Source organism: Schistocerca piceifrons, chromosome 2 (assembly GCF_021461385.2).
Source record: "Schistocerca piceifrons isolate TAMUIC-IGC-003096 chromosome 2, iqSchPice1.1, whole genome shotgun sequence".
Classification (NCBI taxonomy): domain Eukaryota; kingdom Metazoa; phylum Arthropoda; class Insecta; order Orthoptera; family Acrididae; genus Schistocerca; species Schistocerca piceifrons.
The window spans coordinates 735,939,955-735,964,989 of NC_060139.1; the positions used below are offsets into that span (position 1 = coordinate 735,939,955).

The 25,035-nt window shown below is 39.1% G+C and overlaps 1 protein-coding gene across 1 annotated transcript in view; it reads left to right on the forward strand.

Annotated features, from left to right (window-relative positions):
- The window catches only part of LOC124775806 (general transcription factor 3C polypeptide 1), a 354,943-nt gene that overhangs the window by 141,482 nt on the left and 188,426 nt on the right, over window positions 1-25,035 (forward strand). Inside the window, 3 exon segments of the mRNA XM_047250637.1 lie at window positions 1,102-1,310; window positions 9,690-9,930; window positions 10,040-10,320. Of these exon segments, the coding sequence (XP_047106593.1) occupies window positions 1,102-1,310; window positions 9,690-9,930; window positions 10,040-10,320 (731 nt within the window).

Sequence of the window (25,035 nt, forward strand, 5' to 3'; positions counted from 1 at the left end):
ATGCTAATGCAACCCATTCTTGAGTACTGCATGCAGTGATTTACTTAGATTCTGTCATTGTGCTGTTCTTGTGTTGACTGTATTAATTCCTAATGCCCGTATTCTGCGTATTGTTATTACCTTTAGTGAGAAATAAACACTCCTGAGCATGTCAGAGCATTTCATCGTCACTGATTTAAAAGGCACACTGCAGTAGGGCTGGTATAGCTTCATGAAACAGCACAGCATGTAGGGGCTGCTTGCTGCTTCTGGAATTTGATGGTGGTGGCGGTGGGGGGGAGTCTCACCTGCTTACTGTTATGAGTACATCAACTATACCTAACTGGCTAACCACAAGTTTGTTTCACACCCAACACCAGTGACATCAACAGTAGCAGCTTCCAAGCAAAGTGGCACACTGGTTAAGACACTTGAATGTCATTTAGAATGAAGTTATTCAATTTCCTATCCAGTCATCCAGATTTAGGTTGCTTAAGGGATGGTTCCTTCAAAAAGCCCACGGGCAGCTTCCTTCCCATTCCTTATACTGTCTGAGATTGTATTCAATTTGTAAAGACTTATCATTAACAGGACATTAAACCCTAATCTTCCTGCATTCTTGCTTCCACAGCTGCATCAGTACTCGTCCCATAGCTGTTTCGAACTTTGCAGATGGAACTATCACTCCAGCACAACCTCCATTCTGACAATTCGCCTGTCCCAAACCTTGTTATTTGCTTTCTCATTCCTTTACCGTTATCCTTGCCATTTCCTCTCTTGCTATTTTCCACCCCAGTTCTTCCCTCCTCCTCCCCCCCCCCCCCCCCGTCTTCCTTTCTCTCTCCTTTCCCCCTCTCTTTGCCCTTTTGTGTCTGTGTTGTGTTGTGACTCTCACCCTTTTCAGTTGTCAGTTGTCATTGTAATGTTATGTTATCTATTTTCCATGCTTCGGCGAGCTACAGCTGCTTGGCTACCTTCTGTTATTTTATTTCATTCCCTCCCTAGAATTAGCATTATTGTAAAGGAGTAATAAACATAGAAAACTGACTCTTTAATTAAAATAAGAAGAAATATATTTATTTAACAATGTGACTTGTTTGGAAATTGGAATGTTTGTTGCAGATCACTCTGTCATACAGTCAGCAATAGAGCAGACTAGAGTAAAATCTCTTATAACTGCTAAGGAGAAGAGTCCCAAAGCTCCAACCAAAACGGAAACCAATAAGGAAAATATGGATTTATGCAAGGAGTGTACCACAGTAAATCAGAGTGTTAATGAGTTAAACTCAATAAATGTTGGTGTCAAGGAGCAAAAGCTGATTTATGATAAGGTACCTGTTAAATGTCTAATCAAAATTAAAAATTTCCCTTAGTTTAATCTCTAGATCTTTTTACACACCCACATGGGTCTTCCATGCTCTGAACTGGAGAATGGTTGAAGCCTTCAAGTCGCTATTATTTTGTGTCTTGCCACAGCCATTCATTGTGCTGTACCAACAATAATACTGCATGTAGCAATGTGATAACTGTAGTGTAAGTGCATTATGTGTTTTGCTCTTGGATAATTTTTTTCTTTATCTTGTAATGAGAAAAAACAGATATTCATTGCCTACCACAGGCTTTACCTTTGACTCCCGTAAGAAAATCGGATGGATGACACTGTGGAATGTAGGAGGATATCTCAACAGCTGGGAGAAAAATTTCCTTTGTAGAATGAATAGGTCCACAGGCCTAATCCATAATGCTGATGACGATGAAAGTGCATCCAGTTCCAACATTGCATGGAAAAGATGTTTCTTGTTGCTCACTTACCTTACTCCTCATCTGAAACGCTTCACTCCCCATTAGTTGATTGTATGTATTGGGCAATAGTCAAGCAACAATCTGTGCTGTAAGGAGCTTGCATTCTCTGTTCCTGGCATCCAGGTGAGTTGGGGGAAAAGAAGTCTTTAAATAGGGGAGTAATTTGACTAACTGTGGTTTGTCTCTTGTGCACAGTCTTGCATAAATGAGAGAGATCCACTGATTATTACCCTTATGTATTTCTATGAGTTTAACTGTTATAGCAGAACTTGTGGTCATGTGATTTCCAACTTAATGTTGTGCATTTCAAGTTATCGTATGATAGGATGATGCCTCTGCTATGGATGGACTTAGCCTCTTAAGCAGATAAATATTATGGAAGTCACAGTGACAGGATGGTGCCTTCTTCCCCTTTTTTTATCAGTATGCTGAGTGCATTTGACAGAAAAATAGCAAATATGCAAACAAATTTTGTACGATGATTATAAAAGGGTATACACCTAAGAAGATTACAAAATGGATCAAGTCAGTAAAAAGTAGTAATTCTACTTTTCTGTGGTTTCTATCAGAATATTAAAATTTTGATTGGATTACACTTAAACTATCTTATAGTCAATCAAAGACTCAGGGCATATTTCCTGATGTGCTTAGATAAGGTGCATTTAAACATGTTTATTTCGTGGTAAACTTATGTTATGCCATGACCAACAAAACTGGAAATAAATGCCCTACCTCTAATTACAGACATGCTTCACTCCATCTAGTCTTTTTAAACGTGTTTGAGAATGTGACACATGGTAGAATATTGAATCATTTGACTGATTAGAACTTGTTAACTGCCTCATATTTTGGCTTTTATAAAGGATTTTCCACTGCCAGAGCAATACAGTACCTCATAAATGAAGTGCTAGCAGAGCTAAACAAGAAAATTTTCCTGTTTGTATATGATGGCATGCTGAAAAAGCATGACTCTGAATTTTTATTCTGTTCTAAATATTGATTAAGGTATTCCAAATTATGCATATTACTTCATCGACTTTTCCCATTTTGCTGATGCATGTTGCAACCCTCTGCCACTAGAGGGCTTGAAATTATAGTGTGTAACAGGGCAGTGTGTAATGTAACTGTGTTGGTGCATGAAAACCAGCATAATGTAATTGAATTTTTAACTGCAAAATAGATGCGTTCAGTTGAAATCATGAACAGATGAAAACTGTGTTCGGTGATAATTTTATTGATGTTGGCAATGTGTGACATTGGGTTGTTTGTGCTCATAATGAAGGAATTGTGGTGCTAAACTCACTGTATGTGACAGAGTTTGAAGTATTCCCAAAAATTAAGAACACCAGAGGACTTTACTTTGGTAGTGATGAAGTGGTGGATGCAGAGGTGAGGTTATGACTCCGTCAAAAAACTGAAACATTCTGCAGTGATTGTCTCAACAAACTGGTCTCCCACTGGAGACATGTGTTCATCACCGAGGTGACTATGTTGAGAAATAAATATGTAAACACATATGCTAATAACAAAATTGTAAAACCATCATGTTTGTCTGAATGCACGAATCTCCAAAACTACTAGAAGAATTCTGATGGGGTTTTCACAGGTAACGTGAGTGTAGCTCGGTGCAACATATAGGCCTTATTTAATGAAAATCTTAATTCAAAAAGAAAGATATTGTAATTTAAAGTTTTATCTAAAACTGTCTGCTCACTTATTAGTTCTAATGTTTAATCATCATGGCATTGTACACCAAGAACAGACAGATGATGCTGTTAGTTTTGTAGTACACAAAAGAATCAGTAGCAGAAACTGTTGGTTTTTTTTTACTCAGCAACAGGTGTATTTTTGGAAATTTACGACAGTGACAGAATTCAAACTTAATTAAAATTTACTCAGCTAGGATATATGGATTTGCTGATATCTCTTTGAATATGAAATACTCAATGATGTTGCTCTGCTTCTTTCAATAGGTTCTGTTTATATTCTTTGCAAGCCAAAACAAATTTATCAGATTTGCTTTGTGATCTGAATGCTTTCTCATTACATTTTAATTTCTTTTTGCTTACAAATAAAAATTTGTAGAAAGTGGTCAAGTCTTTGTGGATTGACTCATATGAGTAAAAGACTGAGGACTATGTGGTCTCAAGAATCCAGTGAAAATTGTAAGATGAAACTTGCTACGGCTCAGTAACATCTGCCTGTCACTTGCTCTCTGAAAACTTTCCAAAAATGAGCTGTGATGCAACTCTGCTCAAGAACATCATGCATTTTCTCGCTCCTCAGGACCATTCACTCATTAAGGCTTAAAACTACTTCTCTCCAACATAACTTCATACAAACCGAAATTTTAAAAGGAGAGAGTTAGTACCATTAATACCATATTTCTAACAGTCTACTATTTCACTTTAAACATGTTTAATTCCTGGTAAACTTATGTTATACCATGACCATAAACAAAGCACAAAGCCAGATGTTGGGTGTTGTGGGCATGGATCTTATTGTCAGTTGCTTTAGTTGCTTTTCGCATGGCCAGCTCTATTTAGCTCTCTGCTATGTTAGTCAAGCAAACAAGCTCTTTGTTCATGTCCCCAATATATTACTACAAACGCTGTCCACAAGGAAGCTTTATAAGTCAAAAATAAATTCCAATTCCACACATATGAAGTCTTGGGCACAACTATAAATAAATCCCAAGGTAATACCGGGTTTATCAGCTAGTGAAGAATAAATACGTAGAATGTTAATAGAGTTCATTTTATTTAAAAAAACTTAAACAGTTTTCACATAAAATATTAAGAGAAATTGCTTTTCAGCACCTCCTTATAAGTTGTGGCCTTGCAAAAGCCTTTGATTGTGTGGATCACAAAATTTTATGTGAGAGAGTAAAGTGTTACGATGTTAATGCCACCCCTCGTGCCTGGATGGAGTCCTAACTTACTAGCAGAAAGCAGAAGGTATCATTAACAGACTATATCACAGCATGAAACTAACCTCAGAATGAGGGAGTGTAACACATGAAGTGCCACAAGAATCGGCGTTGGGATCACTCTAATTCTTAACCTACTTATGTGATTTTGCAATGACTAAAGGACAGTTTCAAAACTTTAATGTTTGCTGACAACACAAGGATACTAATCAAGGTACAAATCCACCCTTAACAGGCACAGCTCAGTTGATAGCTGGAAAAGCATACAAGTCGCAGTAAAAACGATGGAGTATGCAAAAGAAATTAAACAGCCCCAAACATATTAAAAGCAGGGATAGGATGTAACAAAAATTATGATTAATTATATGCATGCAACATATAAACTACAAATACAAATTTCTGAAGGCTAATTTGATTGGGCATTGTCATGGCTCAGTAATTAGCCATGTAAGAGCAGCTAAACCCATGCTCTGTGCGTGCACAGCATCCTACATAACTGTTCTCTAGGTAAACCACCGCACAGCAGTCTGCACTGCTCTGTTGTCCTGGTTGTAGTGGTCATTCACTGTCTCCCAGTGAGCATCCTGCATCTTTTGCCCACAGAAATTGGCCTGCAGAGGTGGCGTCCAAGTTATATTTGATGCGTGGCGCAGGTCATGGAAAGACAGTCGAATGTTCGTTGACTTGAATGTTGGACTAAAAACAGATTGGAAACTGAGGGTGTCACAGAATGGCAATTGACGTTAGGATGGATACAGGAATCAGACTAAAAATCCAAAAGCTAACTAGAGAACAAACTGACATACATCCAGAATGCAAAGTCAACATAACGTCCTGGATGAGAATGTGATTAGCATGACTTCCAGGATGAGATTTCCAGACAGAAGGACAATGGAATGGCACGGAATAACATGACTCATCTGAACCAGAAGGATGTAGTGTCACCTACAAAAAAGAATCTGCCCTTAAATGCTCCTGCTGAGAGTTATGCTTTTCTGAGTTGTGGAAGTGTGAGGATTATTGTTTAACATTATAAACTCAGTTGAATCTATATAAGAAAGAGGAAAGTAGTGAAGTAAATTACCTTAAAAGTAGAAAAATTACTGCAGATGAAGAAGGTCCAAATTTAGGTTTTCCATCCAAATGAAGGTTTTCCATGATTTCATTAAATTTCTCCAGAAGAATGCCAGGATGGATCCTTTGAAAAAGCACGGCTGATATCCTTCCCCCTCCTTGAAACAGTCCGAGCATGTGCTCCGTCTTTAATGTCATTGATGTCAATGGGAAATTAAACTTTAATCTTCCATACTTACGTATTTCTTCTATTAGGCCAACACCAGTCTTTACTTGTCTCTTCGAATTTGGTAATGAACTTCCTTTGTCTGTTTACCATATATTCACTTGACTAGATATCATATATGGCATTCCATTTACAATTATGCCTTCCACTTTATCCTCTGGTTGATTTGTTTCTTTTCCTGTTCCTCCTCATGCTTGTATGCTTACATTGTGAAATGAGGTAGTGTGTAAGAGGAATTGTGTGTCATGCTGTGACCAAGCAAAGAGATGGTTGTATTTCAGTTCTGGAAAGAGACAAATGTGTGTTTGCTATAAATGCATGATATGAAAAAATTACATAGTTATAGAAGATGAGCATTGGATGTTCCGAGCAAGCCAGAAGTTGCATCTACAATTCAGTTATACAGATTTAACATCTTCTGAATACATGCACTTGATATGTAAACCTTGTATGTCACACTTCTTATGTACTGCTAATTACCCTGTATACAGTTACATCACTTTATAGCGCATATTATTCGGCTTTTGTAATTAATTCTCTCTGTTACCTTTATAATTAATATGCTTTGACACACAAAACTTTCATGGTTTTTCAAATTTTTACAAGTGTCTAAATAACCATCTTTGGTAGGAGTAATTATTGTATTCTGTAGGAGTGTGCAGCCAAAGCAAAAAGTAATTTCTTCATGCAAATCACTTGCTCAGGGATTGCCACTAGGCTATAATGGGTGATTTCTGTTGAAGAGTCTGCTGCATGCTCACTGTAAGATTCTATATGAATAAAACTAATACACAGTCCACATTTTATACATGTTTCACTGAGTTAGTGGGTACATATGAAAAGCATTGGTTTCATGGTCTGCTAGCATGGAGCTCAAATCCATATTTGGAAACATTTTTAGGTGACAATCTACAGCATGAATATATTTTAAGAAATGCATGTTAACTTTGCTGTATTGAATTTTACACATTTATTCTGACCAATTTTGGTTTCCAACCATCATCCAAAAATTATACCAAATAGACTGAAACAAACTTTACATGTGATGAAAAATACACAATCTATAGTCGTTAAGTACTGATACATCATACATGAAGATAATCGAAAAGAAACACTTAAAAAAAAAAAAAACTTTTACATTTCATGCAACATGCTACAGGAGGAGGAATAGATTATTGTTTAATGTCCTGCTGACAACGAGGTTACTAGAAACGAGCAGAATCTCATATTAGGGATGGATGGGGGAGGGAATTGGCCATGCCCTGTCAAAGGAACCATCTCGGCATTTGGCCGAAGCAATTTAGGGAAAGCGGGGAAAACCTAAATGAGGACAACCGGACGCAGATTTGAACTGGCGTCCTTCCACATGCAAGTCCATTGTGCTAACCACTGTGCCACCTCACCCGATCATGCCACAGACGAATGGCATACTGCAGGGCATATTATGACTCACAGTAACAGCTACCAGTAAAATATTGTGACCCAGTCAACTGAGATCCAGAGACTGCACGACAAGGATACTTATGGTGCCACAGCAAAGAGTGTACATATCAAAGACGTTACAGTCCAGGAAATGAATATGATTTACAATTAATCATTATGAAAAATCCAACATATAATATAACTTTTCAAAACAATGATAATAACAATAATAATACAGTGTATTCACAAATGCACACCTTCTTGTTACAAGGATGTCAAAATAACATCAGTAATGTCAAGCTAATGTAAGCACATATTAGTACGAGGAATTACCCCTGTACATGTGAAATATCTCATGGTATTGAGTACAAAAATGAAGTAGAATTCGAAGATTACAATATTACACATAAGAACAAAGTACTTCAGTTTGCTATGAAAACAAAATTGTTTTTCTTGTGTACAGTGCAATGTCTAAAATCAGTGAACTAAGAAATCTTACAGAGCCACATGAAAAAAATTGTTGATGAGAAATAAAAAGTGCAAAAAATCACATGCCACATAAATCTGTACATGTGTATGTTGGAGGAGTATTACATCCTAAATAAAGTGACAGACAAACTAAAAGTGTAGTTTAGTATATGATTGACAAACATGAAATGCCTGAATAAATCACCAGTACAGAAATATTTCCAAAAATCTTGGAATAATGAAAAACATTCATACATAAATATGCCAGCAACTTTATAATTACACCAGTGCTCTTAACATGTGTAACAGCTAAATCCCACGTTATCAAAAGAGAGTAGGCAGCACAATGTGAATATTCATTGGGGAAACATGCCTAGATGTATTTCTGGAAGTGACCATCATATAAGTCAGATAAATGCAGAATGCCAGGGCACACAGTAATTTCATCTCGTTACTAGGAATTATGTTAGAAAGTAAATACTGTTTTCATGTGAACATTACTTCTCGTATACCTGAGAAGTAAAGTGTTATTGTAGGACAACCATAATTGAATTGTGTCTGTAATTACATAACATGAGCCATATGGAGCTTTAACTGTCATGATACATGAAACAAAATGTCGTGTGGTTAGGGACTCTCGTTGGGTAGACCAGTCGCCGTGCAAGTCTTTTGAGTTGAAACCACTTTGGCGATTTGCATTTCGATGGGGGTGATGTTATGATGAAGGCAACACAACACTCAGCCCCTGAGCAGAGAAAATCTCCGACCCAGCCGGGAAGTAAAAATCAATACAACAAAGTTAATATGCATTTCTTAAAGTGCATCTGGAAATCTAGATTTAGTTTGCCCTTAAACCAACTTCAAAAAGAACTTTACCAGCTTCCTCTCCTACCTTGTCCAACTTGACAATTCTTATCCGCATCTAATGACCTATGCATTTATGAACCATTAAAGTATGTTTTACTTCTTCCTTTCCTCCGTTACAGCACATTTTTATCAAATTAATACATGTTTTATGGCTGTTTCAAATGTTAACATCTTCACAAACATGGTTGCATCCAAAATCAAAACTGTCATTTCAGCCTCGTCTGTAATTTCAGTTTACAGTAAATGGTGTTGTTAAAAAAGTGTTATATGGAGTTCCAAGTAGATTCTATACTGTATATGTGGTAATTGTGTCTTTCATTGATTAGTAAAGTAAAAACAAATTTAGACTATTAAACTTACTAAAACTCCTTATTCTGTAGTAATACCAAGCAAGGAGACACAGCAGCTGAAGTACAACTGCTGCATTCTGGAGGAAAGAAGTTCACATCCTTGTCAAATCATCTAGATTTAGTTTGTTCCTGTTTCCCAAAATTGACCATTCCTTTGAGAAGGACATTGCCAGTTTCCTATTCTATCCTTTCCTCGTCGTGAGCTTGTGCTCTGATCTAATACTCTCATCAATTGACTGGACATTAAACCTTAATTCTCCTTGCTTCTGATGGTAACACAATGTATTACAAATTGCAAAATGTGCAGCCTGTGCTATATGTGGCTCATTACTTTTTTCAGCAGAGCAGTTAATAATATCATTGTCTGCGTGACATATACCTTGGTGGAAACATCAGCAGTGCTGAAGCTCTTTTAAAATGTTGTAGTTAATGTAATACAGCAATAGACAGAAGAATTTCACCTCATTTCTCAATACTGTATCTTCATCCTCTTTGAAATTACTGCAATATGTATTTGTCTTTGGAACTGAAAAAGCATAACTTTTAAATATGTGCTCATGATCATTTTCAGAGGATTGGAAAGAAGTATGGCTTCAGTCCAAAGTTCATTAGAATGAAAACTTTGCACCAGTTTTTATTTTATCTTGTTGCTGGTTATGAAGGTGATCTTGATTTAGATCAAGTGACAGCAATTAGCGATCTCAAAGAGCAAGGCACCGTTATCACTGAAGAAGAGGAGTCAAATATGCCAAAAATTTTTGTTCCCAAGCCTTGTTGGAAAATGTTTATTCCTCCATTGCCCCAGCATACAGGTAAGTTTTTTTGATGTAGTTGTCATGTCTGATAGTGCATACTAAATACTATCAGTGATTTTTTGTGTGTGAGCTATTCGCATTGTTTGGTTCTGTCCTTATTTTACAGGTTGGCCAAAAGGCTGGGCTCTAATGTGTGACATATTGCTACGACTTCCTCTCTCTATTTTTGTTAAGGTTTTCAATGTTTCGTACATAGTTCCTGACATGGAAAATTATTTGACACATTCTGTTCGTCGGCACTATTTAGTCAAACACTTGCCAGAAAATATGAGATGTTGCTTATTTTCAAAAAGGAAGTATATATTCAGCATACATGAAGTAATGCAGCGTCTTTGTTTTGTTGGTTTGGTACGTTTCGGTCCACAACGCCTAAAGGAAAAAGATCAGGTATTGTCAAAGCTTTTTCCTAATATGATCGTTTGTCAAGATTTTTCTAAATGTTAGATAGTGCTAACAAATTACTTGTTTCCAGCTGTGATAAAAACTGAAAGTTGGCAGATATCCAGTGAAGACCTCTTGAGACTAAACTATGAGTAAAGTTATTGTATCATTAGCTGAAATCAGGAACTGCCAGATAATGTGTGAGGGAGGAAGGACTGGGAGGAGGGGGGAATGCATTGTCTTTTAAGGGAAGAATTGACTCAGATCTATCAGATGTTCAGCACGATTCTGCAGAAAAGAGTAGCTGGTGTACATTATTTAGATAAGTTTCTAAGTTATGCAACAGTACATATTCCTGCACACCCATGGACATGCATAGGCGGTGCACCATTCATGTAAAAAAAAGTCTCAGAGTGAATAATATACACAATCATTCCTAGAGGTGGGACAGTATCAGCTTATTTGCCCTGTTTGAAGTAACTGTTATCAGTATTCAGCATTCCAGTACATTCAAATTAATACTATAGTGAGATGAAATTCAAACAGATTGAATGAATGTTTTCTCCGTTGTGAATGTACTGTGTGATTGATAGATAATTAGTCAAGATACATCATATAGTATCACGTAGCACATTGAAACCTTTGTGGATACTGACAAAACAAATTAAAAAGCTGCACACTCAAATGTGCAAAGGATTAAAATGTCTTTCAAACACATAAAGAAAGTAAATGACAGTCTGTGACAAAAATAGTGGTTTGTGGTCGCTCACTCATTATTAAACTGAGAATCAAAATGATGTTTCACAAATTTGCAAGTATATTTAGTAATTACTTCTTTTAACTACCATTTCACTAGTGAGATGTAAAGATGTCTTCATTAAACGTCTTCATGTTGTTCTTCATTGGTTAGCACACTGGACTCGCATTCGGGAGGACGACGGTTCAGTCCCATCTCCGGCCATCCTGATTTAGATATTCCGTGATTTCCCTAAATCATTTCAGGCAAATCCGGGATGGTTCCTTTGAAAGGGCACGGCCAATTTCCTTCCCCATCCTTCCCTAACCCAAGCTTGCGCTCCATCTCTAATGACCTCGTTGTTGACAGGATGTTAAACACTAATCTCCTTCTTCTTCAGTGACAAGCAATAGCAGTAAAAAGATATAGGTGCCCAAATAAGCTGCTGTTCGGTCACAAAAAATATGCAGAAATAAACAACATAAATGCTTCAGAGAAGGGAAAGGGGTTTGGCAATTCGTTACAAATCTAATCCATATTTTATTGCAGATCTTGATTTTAATTATTGAATAGTTATCCTCAGAGTTTAAACCTAGTCATGAGACTCATCAAGTTTTTGACAACATTGTTGCTATACAATTTTAACACGTACACAGCCAGGTTCTAGTTGGACTCTGGCTATGTATATATTCCGTTGTGGAATGTTCTGCAGGCACTGTGCACACAACTGTTCCAATGGAATCAAACTTGGTTAACATAATTGCTACCATATACTGCAGTCTGATAGGCTCAATAATTTAATTTACAGGGTTTATACGACCCGGGACAACTGTTGGATCCGGGAAAAACCTGGGAATTTTTTCATTCGGGAGAAAACCCAGAAATTTTTTTGAATTCCCGGAATTTTTCATTGTTTTAGTTTTCCGTTAAATTTTTGTAATTTTGACTGATAAGAACTGATACTCCAACAAAAGATATTACTTTATCCCACTACTGCAGAATAATACTTCAACAATAAAACATAAACGAGAGAAAAAAAAACGAAAATAAATTGCAAAGGAAATGCGCCATATACAACAACGGTACACAGTGCTCGTGCAAGCATCTGCCAACAGCAAAATGCGTCAAAGGCTTTAGGAAGACTATGCAATGCTTCATAACAACAAATTGCCTCCGGTGAGCGTGAAGTCACAACTGTTTACATTAGATTCGTTTTAACAGTTACGAGCTGGCTCATGCGCAGTTTAGTCGCGTTTGAGTAGTAAATTCTCCGAGTAGTAAATTCTCCCGCCTCTGGCTACAGGAATGTGGCTGTTGGCTGTGCAAACAGTCGCAGCAAGCAGCTAGATGAAGAAAAACTTGTTTCACAAAGCGCCTAGCATCCAGCGCACGGTCTATCTATTATTCATATGATTTTGAAACGCACCCTTTTGGTTTTTGAACACATTTTAAGTTGATTTCTGAATGAATCATAAGTTGAGTTTTGAATGCGTGCATAGTGTACGTGATGTGTCTGTCAGGAGAATTCTCGTCGCATCTAGAAATAAACTTTCCGCAGTCAAAAGGGGACGGGCCTATACGAGCTCAGCGGAGTAAAGCCGAACTGATGAATGCCAGTCGCTGTCTGACTACGCGGTTGATTGGGTTTGCGAATGATCAGCATGTTATAATTACTAGCGAAATCCATAGATTCAGACTACCAGAATGGGAATAAACGACTAACAGGTGATATCCACGAAAATGAAATTTTGACAGAAAATTTTTGGCCAGATCGCTACACTAGTAAGGACCAGTTGTACAGTCCCCGGCTAGTAGCCACTTAAGTTCTATTCTGGAAGTAACACGGAAAACGTGTTGTACGAACATGTAACAACGCCTAACCGGAGAAAAATCGCGGGATAACTGAACATGTCATTCTGGCAGGGTTAGTGAAGTTAATCGGCGAACAAATTTTGACAATGGCAGGAATAGCTACAGAATTGGCGATGACAAGATTGTTTGTTATAACAAGGAAGGAGACGGAGGCATCATGCAAATTATGGAAGAATAAGACGATTCCAAATTTACATAAAAATTTCGTAATACAACTTTTCGATCTCATGCTAGAAAAACTGGTGCGTATGAATGAAATGTGTAATTATTTCCTGACATAAAGCTTTTTTCTTGTAGTAGGCCTATTAATAGGCATTTTATATTGGTGCTTCGTGAATTATATTCTGTCGTGTTATAACAAATGACCATTTGTGCCAAAACAGTCTCGTGTATTTGGTGTGTATTACAAAATTGCTGCATTATTAGAAAGGCTTATTTTGTTTTGTCAAGAGACAGTGACAAAATAGACATAATCAGATCGAGAAACCACACCAGTCTTGGGTATTACTTGTATTAACAGCTTTTTTAGTATTAGATAATGTAATTTCGATTTTTCACCTAGCAAAACGTTTGACGAGCTTTGATGAGGTAATAGATTCTTTCGCAGAAAGTAAAGCACACCATGTAAATTTGTAGCAAGATTAGAGAGCAAAAGAATGCTAGCAGCTAAGGATTGAAGAAATGTGTACTCTCTTGCTTGTCTCTTGTCTTTCTTGGTTTTATCTATTCTATATTTAATTTTATGTCACACAAAACAGCAAGTTATTTGCTAATGGGCAACAAAGAGTGCAAATTTTCTATAGAGTTCTTGTTCTCCCGATTTCAAATAATCCCATCCGCTATTAATTGCGAGATTTTTTTTTTTTTTTTTTTAAAGGTCCTGGCTGTCAAACCGGCCGACTGGGAGCGGGAGAGGCACCACAGGACATTTAAATTTCCACTGTCCTGAATATAGTTTGATGGCATTCATTACAAAAGATACACGTTTCAATTCCACAGAGCGAAATACAGTGATATGCAATGGGAGAATGCTGTATGAAGAGGTGTGGCACAGCAGTTTGGCACACTTAAGACCAAATAACATGCCTTACATTTCCTTGAACACATATGTTTTATGTTTAAGACTTTTCAGAAAGATGTGCGCTACAAGATGAACATATTTTTGATTTTTTTTAGTATTCACCCGGTTAGCAGATATTGTAGGTCCGGGGCTGATGAGCAGAGCAGTCTGAGTTATAGTCTCCACCCCTGCCCGGTTAGCCGTGTGGTCTAACGCACGGCTTTGCAGGTGGGAAGGAGCGCCTGGTCCCCGGCACAAATCCGCCCGGTGGACTTGTCTCGAGATCCGGTGTGCCGATCAGTCTGTGGATGGTTTTTAGGCGGTTTTCCATCTGTCTCGGCGAATGCGGACTGGTTTCCCTAATTCCGCCTCAGCTACACTATGTCGGCGATTGCTGCGCAAACAAGTTCTCCACGTATGCGTACACCACTATTAGTCAACCACGCAAACATACAGGTTACCCTCGGCTGGTGTGAGACGTTCCCTGGTGAGGTCCACCGGGGGCCAAACCGCACAAAAAGCCTGGGTTCGGTGAGGGCGGCAGAGGGGTGAAGTAGACTGCGGTATTTGTCATGGGGTTGTGGACCACTGCATCTGCGGCGGGAATGGAGCCTCTCCATTGTTTCTAGAACCCCGGTTAACATACAATTCCATATAGTCTCCATGTGACCCGTGTTTACATTTAGCAATTTGACTGTTTCCCCTTCGTTAACTCTCGCGTCAAATGAAAACAAAACTGATATCTGTGGCCGGGAGCTATCAAGTGAATTAAAATACATTCACATAATTACGGAAGGCTAAAATATGTTATTAGTTTCAGATTTTATTTTATTTCCACCTTTCTGACAGTCAAGCTTAATTGCCTTGCAGAAGAAAGAAGTTATTTTTGTCTGTTAAAGAAATTTTACTTTTATTAACATTTTCCTCAGAAGCAGTCAATGTACTTGAAACAAAATGTTTAATTCCGCAGTACTCGCTAGTTTCAACTGTTCACTGCATTTCAAGTGCACGTTTTCATCTTCTAGCACGTATGGCATTATGCCATAGTAAAGAACCAAACATGATATAATACAGTACTGGTGCTCCAAGAAAATTTACATCCCGAAAACGACACTGAAAAACTTAATATCAGGTTGAGGCATACTTGACTGGGAATCTGGACATACGAATGTGCACTTTAAGTATGCACTTTAAATGTGCACATTTTAGTATGCTTCACGACATTCCGACGCACTTGGAGTATCCTCTGAAGTCTTGTTTCTTTTATGACATAATGCATGATCTTTCAATGTTTTACTCTTACATACATACGGGCTTCCTATGTCATGGTAGTTGCGCAAGCGCAGTGTTGCCTGTTATCTGCGCTCTCTGACACCTGCTGAAACGAACCTATTTCTAACAGATCACGGGAAAATATTGCGAATGGTGGTTTGAAAAGCAATACTTTCAAAGTAAATATCCTTTTATGTAAGTTGAACTATGAGCGAGAATGTACCATGAATTTCTTAAATCACAGAGCGTTTGACTCTCATTTAAAAATCAGCTCTTTGATGACGAGCCATTTAGAAGAATTTTGAACGCTGAAGATCAGACATTTATGTCATTATTAAAAATTTTACTGGCACATTTGTGTGATATGTCTTAAAGTGTAACATGCGCAGAAAAGATCAACATTATATGTGAAAGCTTTGCTTTTCTTGTAGCAATACTGTATATTAATTTAAATTGATTAACTTTTCCTGTTTGTGTGTTCGTGCTACTTAACAGTGATGTTGCTGTCGGCTGACTACATCACGTGTCCTATGCTCTGAATATCTGCTGTTTCGGCTGGCGAGATCACATGACATGAGCTATGACTGGCTTACAAAAGCGCATCCCAATCTCGTTTTCAATGATTTCGAAAGTAACATGTGGTGTTTGGTGGAATTCCAATGTAAACTTTCGTGATATGAAAATACGCCGCTTACATGTTGCTGTACATCAAAGATATTTCCAAAACGTGTCTTCTTCCCTGAGTTTCGTTTGCTAAGTGCCGGGACTACGCCAGTGTACAAAACCATAACCATTCAAAGGATTTATAAGTTTTGCTGTTTCGAGGGAAAATATACTGTCATTTAACATGGAAAAAGTGTGTTTTCACCCAGGAGAAAATGTATTTTTATCTGGGGAAAATCCAGGAAATTTTCTTCCTTGTCCGCATTTATACACCCTGATTTAGGTTGCTGCTGGTGGAGGTGTAATATTATATCACATTTCTTTTAGAATGTGACGTACTTTTAGAACTTTACTCTACCTTGATGATAATAGTAATGTACTTGAAACTTCCTTGCAAATTAAAACTGTGCACTGGACTAGGATCTGAACATGGAATCAGTGCCTTTCATGGAAAAATGTTCTACCAGCTGAGCTATCCATGCACAAGTCACTACCCACCTTACATATTTCCTTCTGCCACTACAACTGTTCCACCTTCCAAACTCCACAGAAGTTCTCCTGCATACTGTTCAGGACTGGCACTCATGGATGATAGGATATTGTGGAGAAATGATTCACCCACATCCCCAAGGCTGGGAGGGCAGATCGTGAGCTGTGCTTGGATAGCTCAGTTGGTGGGGCATTAGCCTGTCAAAAAAGACAAAGATTCTGGTATTGAGTCCAGTCTGGCATACAGCTGTAATCTGCCAGGACGTTCCAAGTCAGCGCGCGCGCACACACACACACACACACACACACACACACACACACACACACAAAAATAAATTAATTCTGGAAACAATCTATACAGATTATAAAAATGTGTTGGGAGGGGAGGTCGGGGTGCCTAGGTGGGTGTGGGTGTAGGTGTGTTGAAAAATATGTCATGGTACCACACAGGAGATATGATGTCATAAACCCTGAGTTGTTGATGTTGTTGTTGTGGTCTTCAGTCCTGAGACTGGTTTGATGCAGCTCTCCATGCTACTCTATCCTGTGCAAGCTTTTTCATCTCCCAGTACCTACTGCAACCTACATCCTTCTGAATCTGCTTAGTGTATTCATCTCTTGGTCTCCCTCTACGATTTTTACCCTCCACGCTGCCCTCCAATACTAAATTGGTGATCCCTTGATGCCTCAGAACATGTCCTACCAACCGATCCCTTCTTCTGGTCAGGTTGTGCCACAAACTTCTCTTCTCCCCAATCCTATTCAATACTTCCTCATTAGTTATGTGATCTACCCATCTAATCTTCAGCATTCTTCTGTAGCACCACATTTCGAAAGCTTCTATTCTCTTCTTGTCCAAACTATTTATCGTCCATGTTTCACTTCCATACATGGCTACACTCCATACGAATACTTTCAGAAATGACTTCCTGACACTTAAATCAATACAGGATGTTAACAAATTTCTCTTCTTCAGAAACGCTTTCCTTGCCATTGCCAGCCTACATTTTATATCCTCTCTACTTCGACCATCATCAGTTATTTTGCTCCCCAAATAGCAAAACTCCTTTACTACTTTAAGTGCCTCATTTCCTAATCTAATTCCCTCAGCATCACCCGACTTAATTAGACTACATTCCATTATCCTTGTTTTGCTTTTGTTGATGTTCATCTTATATCCTCCTTTCAAGACACTGTCCATTCCGTTCAACTGCACTTCCAAGTCCTTTGCTGTCTGTGATAGAATTACAATGTCATCGGCGAACCTCAAAGTTTTTATTTCTTCTCCATGGATTTTAATACCTACTCCGAATTTTTCTTTTGTTTCCTTTACTGCTTGCTCAATATACAGATTGAACAACGTCGGGGAGAGGCTACAACCCTGTCTTACTCCCTTCCCAACCACTGCTTCCCTTTCATGCCCCTCGACTCTTATAACTGCCATCTGGTTTCTGTACAAATTGTAAATAGCCTTTCGCTCCCTGTATTTTACCCCTGCCACCTTTAGAATTTGAAAGAGAGTATTCCAGTCAACATTGTCAAAAGCTTTCTCTACGTCTACAAATGCTAGAAACGTAGGTTTGCCTTTCCTTAATCCAGGAAAGGCAAACCCTGAGATACACAAAAAAATTCCACATCATGCATATCCTATTCTAGTAAGTGTGAGACACTCCTACAGTCAAGTGAACTTCAGTAGTTAACTGCGAACTATGAGTTATTTCATACCTGATGATCTGACCACTGGTGCACACTACGAGTTATTTTCTAGGAAATGATTTTCTGCATACACTCAGATATGAAAACATTGGTAGCAAATATGTACAATTTACAGGTCTTGCGTAAATCATCTGGACATGGTGGACATAATTTTTATTTTCACAGTTCAGATGAACTAACAGAAAAGTGTATACAAAAGTTCATACAAATATTTTAGCTTTAGACATAAAAGAGCCAGCTTTTCTTCACAAATGGAACAAAAGTACCACACTTCACAGGAATTCTTTTGTTGTGTGCACACTCTGCACAACTTTGCTGACCTCACTTTTTTCTCGGTGGCAGCCATTGCTTCTAAATAATCTAAGCTATCATCTGTTCTGATTTTCTTCTGGATGTCAGGCATCTTATCCCCAATCAATGCCTGAATAAATTTTTCTGCAAAAGCTAAAGGTTTGATATCTTTTATACTGTTTGATTATAAAACTGATGGGCATTGTGTAGATAAATCTTCATATTGCTGCATTTGATCTGACTGATCAACACCTGCCATGTCACTGTCATAGTCTCTGACTATGTTTGATTTCAAGACAACTTTGCCATTTCGATTGTGAGCTTCCACCATTTCAGCACGGTGCATATTAGAAATGGTCAGGGCTTCTCTTTTGTTCTTCCATTTGCAAACAACAGCAATGTCATTTCTTTTCCACACAATTTTCATAATAACTAACAATTTTGGCTTTTCCTTTCTGTTGTTACATAATGTTCCACACACATAGGTTTTGTAAGTTGACAACAGTTTTCTGATACAGAATTATAAATATTGTCCATATGAAGCACATATCCTTTGTTCAAGAAAGCTTCAATCAGGTGTCAAACAACTTAAGATGGATGACTCAACTGGGGCCTCCCCTGTGACTTGCCACAGTAAATTTTTATTTTGAGAACCACACTATTAGATTCACGGAGTTCACAAAATTTTACACCATATTTGTGTTTCTTGTTCTTGATATACTGCCTGAGAAACAGACAGCTGTGCCACAAAACCATTGATTTTTCATTGCAGAGATTCTTCTCAAAAAGGTAATTATTGTTCATGGTGCTATTCAAATGGTCCAAAACTGGTATAATTTTATAGAGTCAGTCATTGGATTGCAATGAATTGTCTAAGAATTGTAAATATCTCAATAACAGCTGAAATCTGTTGCTACCTATAGCAGCTCTCCAGAATGTAACATTGTTAAAAGGACTTGTACTCCGGTAATATTCTATTGATGTAAACCAACAAGATCCCTTGTGCAGCAACAGTCCAGAAATACTTCATATCCACAACATCTGTATCCCTCCATCTGGGGTGACTGATTTGTCTTCTCCACCACATTTTTCTGCTTCCTGTCTTGCTTATAGCACTTTTTTTCTTTTTTTTTTCAGAGTGGCAGTAGGAACTCTACAGAAAAAAAACAAGTTTGTTTGTATAATTTCAGTCTCACATCCTTGTTTAACATAAATAATGTTGGATCTTGAGAAACGTCACTCCACTTGTCACTGTTATTTGTAGTGCCTGCTATTGGACCAACCTGCTCATCTTCTTCATTGCATTCAGTATTATCTGCATCTGAATCCTTACTTGAATGCTCACATGAAAATGGTTCATAGAGACTTCCACCATTCATGAATTCATCCATAAACTTGTCCCATTCTGATTCATTCATGTTAACTAGCTGTTCAAGTTCTATATCACTAAGTTTTCCCTTATTACTCACCATTTTCCAAGGAAAATTGAACACACATGACAATAAATGTCAGTGAACCATGTATAGCAAAAATTGAACAACAATTGCTGATTTGCTGATGTAATTACAACAAAGACATGGATCATATTGTTGAACATGCCTCAAAATATGTAAACTGGTGACTGACAGTTGACACCAAGTTATCTCGTAGTTGACATTTGAGCTGAGCTTTCTACTCTGTATGCCAACTATGAGGATTAATTGCAAGCTCTATTTTCTGCCAATGATATTTTCCACGTGGGAAAAATGTATATAAAAACAAAGATGCTGGAACTTACCAAATGAGAAAGTATTGGTATGTTGATAGAGACAATAAAAAACACACAAACACACACACAAATTTCAAGCTTTTGCAACCCAAGGTTGCTTCGTGAGGAAAAAGGGAAGGAGAGGGAAATACGAAAGGATGTGGGTTTTAAGGGAGAGGGTAAGGAGTCATTCCAATCCCAGGAGCAGAAAGACTTACCTTAGGGGGAAAAAAAAACGACAGGTATACACTCGTGCGCGCACACACACACACACACACACACACACACACACGTACATATCCATCTGCACATATACAGACACACGCAGACATATGTATACCTGTTGTTTTTTTTCCTCCTAAGGTAAGTCTTTCTGCTCCTGGGATTGGAATGACTCCTTACCCTCTCCCATAAAACCCACATCCTTTCGTCTTTCCCTCTCCTTCCCTCTTTCCTGATGAAGCAACCTTGGGTTGCAAAAGCTTGAAATTTGTGTGTGTGTTTGTGTGTTTTTTATTGTCTCTATCAACATACCAACGCTTTCTCGTTTGGTAAGTTACAGCACCCAACACGTTGCAGTGCATTTGACAGCTTTCAGTTGTGAAGCAAAATGGCTGTAGGTGAAAATGATAACCATCTATAGAGCTGTGAAGAGGCATGGCCATAGAGATGTTTACAAACTCTTGTTGTGCAAAGTAGCTGTACTCAGAGTACAGAAACTGTGCAAGATCATGTTTCTTAATTTGGATACTGCACTCATACATTTGTACAGAGTGCCAATTTCTTTGTATGTCTGTTTCATAATTTTAGAGATATTTTCTCAATACTTCAGTACAAACACAGTTCATTTTTTGTTGTTGTTTCTAATAGAAATCTGATAAAACGAATACCCAGACTATGCCAGGTTTGTCAGCTAGTTACGTTATAAATCGTGGTCTTGATTGCTCTGTTAAACTGCCATTAATCTATTCTTTCATAAAATATTGCCACTATAATTAACAGAACAGCTTAATTTTTTGTCTCTCTTAAATACATTCGACTATTAGATCTGAAATTCCTTTAAAACAAATGAAGGTTCATGGAATTTGTGATGTAGAAAATGAAATATTTTAACTTTACTGAACAGAATTACCACTGAATAATTCAACTAATATAGACAGATGAAAATTTTGTGGAAAAGGTCAGTATTAATTGAGCCTTTACAGCATCTGAGTTTAGATCCATAAGTACACTTCCTGTACATAAAGTGTTCAATATTTTAAAGTAATCAAGCCTAAATTAATTTTTTAATGTAGTGTAAGTATTATAATCAGTTCTAGAAAACATAGAGCAATGTAGTGAATGGTATATAAGGTTTGTATATGAATTTAATTACTACCACTGAAGAGGTGGAGGGTGGGGGGGGGGGGGGGGGGGGGGGAAGCAGTATACTCAGTTCAGCGTATCAGTGGTTGTCCAAAAATTCTTAACGTAACATTCAGTCAGGACTTACTAAATGAGGCAGAATCATCAAAATACACCTCCAAAATTAAGTAGAATATTCAGAACTTCTTAAACATCTAAATTCAGTGATTATTTCATTTTATGTTGTTGCAAATTTTGGTTAACATATGTATTTGTTTTCATTTCCATTTGGAGTATTTTACTGAATATTACTAATCTATTAGAAAGAAACTTTTCATTATATCAAGGAGGGCTGTAAGAATTAGTTGCTCTCATTCAGTAGTTAGAAATTTTGACTAAAGATTCACAGTTTGTATATTATGTAATGATACTAATTGTAAGTAATGGATCATATTTCAGAAACAGTAATCATGTTCAAAATTACAGGTATGTAAGTGTATCAACATAAATTATGGTAACAGTATGTAACCATTATATTAAGTAGTGATTCTTCAGTTTCTCCCAGTGTATTTGTTGATCAAAAAGTGCAACATAAATTATGTTAACAGTGTGTAACCATTATATTAAGTAGTGATTCTTCAGTTTCTCCCAGTGTATTTGTTGATCATAAAGTGCACGAATGCACTGCCAGTCCAAAGTGTCCAGTGAGGAGAATATTTCAGCATTCAGACATGTTGCCGTTGTAATGTGTGCTGACAAACTGATCTTCTGAGGGCACACTGTGGACTTGTCTCCTCTCCTGCTACAAGCTGTTCCCTTTGTCATGTCAGCAGTTGTGGAGACACTTGAGTTGGGATCTGTGGTAGCATCGATGTTGTTACTCTGTCTACCTTTGTTGCCAGATTGTTGTGTTTGCTGATTGTGTCCTTAATTAGACCCTGTGTTGGTTCTCGAGCCTTGCTGACATTATAGCCACAGTCTCGATTAATAAGCTTATCCGTGGTGTGAATTTTGATGGCTTCTGTAATGATACTATTCCAGTATTTGGAAGTCTGTGCTAAAGTCTTCGTGCATTTGTATTCTATAGCATGATTTTCTGACAAACAGTGCTGTGCAATTCTCGACTTGTTGGGACATGTTAGTCGAATGTGCCGCTGGTGTTCTCTGCTCCTATCTTCAGAGGTGTTTGCTGTTTGTCCAATAGGTCTTGCTACATTGACACAGAAACTGATATAATCCAGCTTTCTGCAAACCTAAGTCATTATCGATGTTCCCCAATAATGCCAATGTTTTATTCACCAGTGTCCCCCTACGGGTTCGGGGGTTAGAATAGGCCCGCAGTATTCCTGCCTGTCGTAAGAGGCAACTAAAAGGAGTCTCAAACTTTTCGGCCTTAATGTGATGGTCCCCTAAGGGGTTTGACCACTAGATTTCAAAATTTTCTGTTAGTTCGTACCATTTGGGGAAGGACGCCTTACGTGGTGCATTCTATATCCATCTTGCCCTCAGATCTGGCACAACCGATTTTGTCATGGAGTTGGCCTTAACCGAGCATCCGGCCATGTCAGCTGCAGTGTGTTCTGCGTGGCATATATGCCCTCCATTATGCACTTCCATCTTCGCACTCATGACACATATGGATATTTGACACCCGACACCCAGCACAGTAGCCAGTCCATTGTGGTGGGGTTGTCATGTACCCTCATGGTGGTAGTCCCCTGACTACAGAGGGATCGCACTGCTGATGCCTGAGCTGCTACCTCCCCACATATGCCGAGGAGTAGATGCCTATCCCTCTGAGGCATCGGGACTCCCGGCAAAGGCCATCCTGCCAGGCGGATGACCTGCAATGAAGCGTGGTACATCATCTCTCGCTGGTGGGCCTCTACCAGCAGTCTCTAAGCGATTGAGGTCTAACCTCAACGGCAAGCAATACAATCGAAGATCATTTCCCTCCCTAGCCACTCCATGGGAGGAACACATGGCTAAAGACAGCAGTGGAGATTATTCACCCCAGTACCTTGTCTGTACGCGGGTTGATGGTGAATCTTTTATGCCAACCAAGCCTCAGTTTTTTGTGGAGCATTTAGAGGACAAGTTCGGGGAGGTGGAGGGCTTGTCCAAAATGCGCTCTGGGTCAGTTCTCATCAAAACAGCTTCCTCTGCCCAGTCACGGAGGTTGCTCGCTTGTGACAAGTTGGGGGATGTTTCAGTTAGCATCACGCCCCATTAGAGTCTCAACATGGTCCAGGGTATTATATTCCACAGGGATCTTCTTCTGCAGTCCGACGATGAACTACGCGCCAACCTAGAACGACGAGGTGTTCACTTCATTCGGTGCATCCATCGGGGTCCGAGGGATAATCAGGTAGCCACCGGTGCCTTCATCTTGGCCTTTGAGGGTGATGTCTTACCCGAAAAGGTTAAGGTGATGGTTTACCATTGTGATGTGAAGCCATATATCCCTCCTCTGATGCGGTGTTTTAAATGCTGGAAGTTCGGGCACATGTCATCTCGCTGTACTTCCAGCTTCACGTGTCGAGATTGTGGATGTCCTTCGCATCCCAATACTCCATGTGCCCCGCCTCCTATCTGTGTTAACTGCGGAGAACACCATTCCCCCTGCTTGCCGGACTGTAGGATATTCCAGAAAGAAAGGAGGATAATGGAATATAAGACCCTGGACCGCCTGACCTACCCCGAGGCTAGGCGGAAATATGAGTGGCTCCATCCTGTGGCAATGACATCAACCTACGCCCCTGCTGCCATGACGGTTCTCCTATCGTCACGAATCAGCTCTAAGATCGGTCAGAATCCACCAGCCCCCTTGCTTGTGGGGGGCACTTCACAACCTGTTGCTCCTGCTCCATCTACTTCAGGAGGGAGCAACACCCCCCCCCCCCTCCCCCAACACTCGGGGACATCAGTTCCCCCTTCCCAGCCAGAGAAGCGTAAGACTTCTTCGGCTACTCTCGCAAGGAAGGGGTCCCTTGGGGACCTCCCTTCGCAAGTTCCGACCAGCGGCACAGCAGACACCCGCAAGTGGCTCAAACAACCACCAGTCCCTGGTCGTAGGGCCTCACGGTCATCATCTGTCCCTGAGACTGACCCTGTGAAGCCCTCCAAGCCTGCACCACCGAAGGCACAACGAGAGAAACAGAAACAGAAACAGAAGCAGAAGAAAGTCCCCAAGAATACCAACATTGCAGTGGCACCCGTCCCACCGCTTCCTACAAGCTCTGCATCTGAGGACGAGGTGGAGATTCTGGCGTCCGCTGAGGACCTCGATCTCACCAGTCCCTCAGACGCCATGGATAGCGCTAGCACCAGTGCTCAATTGAAGGCAGCAGGTGACCAAGCAGCGTAATCTGCCTTCCAAGTCCCGTCACGCCTTTCTCAGACATGGCCAATACCATCCTCCAGTGGAACTGCGGCGGTTTCTTCCACCATCTAGCTGAGCTCCAACAACTTATCAGCCTTCACCCTTTCTTCTGCATTTCTCTTCAGGAAACTTGGTTTCCAGCAATGCGA